This window comes from Bactrocera latifrons, unplaced genomic scaffold (assembly GCF_001853355.1).
Source record: "Bactrocera latifrons isolate USDA-ARS-PBARC rearing strain unplaced genomic scaffold, ASM185335v1 scaffold_187, whole genome shotgun sequence".
Lineage (NCBI taxonomy): Eukaryota > Metazoa > Arthropoda > Insecta > Diptera > Tephritidae > Bactrocera > Bactrocera latifrons.
The window spans coordinates 472019-473059 of NW_017535374.1; the positions used below are offsets into that span (position 1 = coordinate 472019).

Here is a 1041-nt window from a genome sequence, read left to right on the forward strand (position 1 = left end):
ATACAATTTAAATATCGCATTTATATTTAAAAATATATGTATCTTTAAAATCTAAGGATTATTTTTTGTTTGGAACATCAAAATTTGAAAAAATTAATACAATAATTAATTAATTAATATAAAAAAATTGTTTGGTTTCGTTAGTACACATAGATACATACATATGTAACCGCATATGTACTACTTTCATATTTTTCAGTTTTATTTACCAATATAATAAAGAAAAATTAAAAAACAATTTCAAAAAAATTTAAAAAAATGTAAAAAAAAATGTAATTAACTAAAAAAAGTAATTTAAAAAGTATTTAATTTGAAAAAAGTTTGTGAGCCGTACGAAAAAATTATAAAATTTATGTATATGAAAATTAACAATAAAAAAATAATTGAAAATTCAACCAGTTGTTGAAATTAAGAGATATAAATTTCAATTTAAGACAACTGTGATTAATTTTATTGGAAAATAAGTATTTTAATTCAAAATCAAATAAATTATTTAAATTAAATTAAATAAAAAAATTAATATAAAAATAGAGTATTGAATTTAATTCAAAAGTAAAATTTCAAAATGAAAATTCATATTTTAAATTTAAAAACGCATATTTGCAATTTAACGAATTTTTCTCCTCAAAATATCAAAATGGGCAAAAATTATTCTGCCTTAATTTTAATTAATATTAAAAAATTCTTTCAAGATTGTATATGTAACCACATTGTATTATATACTTTGGTATATACACATATATGTTTGAACGTTTCATATTTTTTAATTTTATTTAGCTACATTAACAACTTTTCTTTTTATTCTATTCAACAGGGCAACCTCAAACAACATATGCTGACACATAAAATACGGGATATGGAGCAGGAAACCTTCCGGAATCGTGCCGTAAAGTATGTAAGTGTTCCAATACTACACTCATAACATATCGTACATTGTAGGAAAGCGTGATTAACATATACATATTGCATAAGAAATTTTCATTAAGACCTTTGCTTTATAAATCATATCGGGGAAAATTTTTTATTTTATAAATAATTTTT

General features: G+C 20.3%; 1 protein-coding gene across 3 annotated transcripts in view; it reads left to right on the forward strand.

Annotated features, from left to right (window-relative positions):
* The window catches only part of LOC108967407 (homeotic protein spalt-major), a 29288-nt gene that overhangs the window by 27310 nt on the left and 937 nt on the right, over positions 1–1041 (forward strand). For 2 of the 3 annotated variants that reach the window (XM_018930794.1, XM_018930796.1), the window contains exon 4: positions 815–895. In XM_018930794.1, coding sequence (XP_018786339.1) covers positions 815–895 — 81 coding nt within the window. The remainder of the gene's footprint in view (positions 1–814; positions 896–1041) is intronic. The other variant, XM_018930795.1, reaches the window with a different exon arrangement.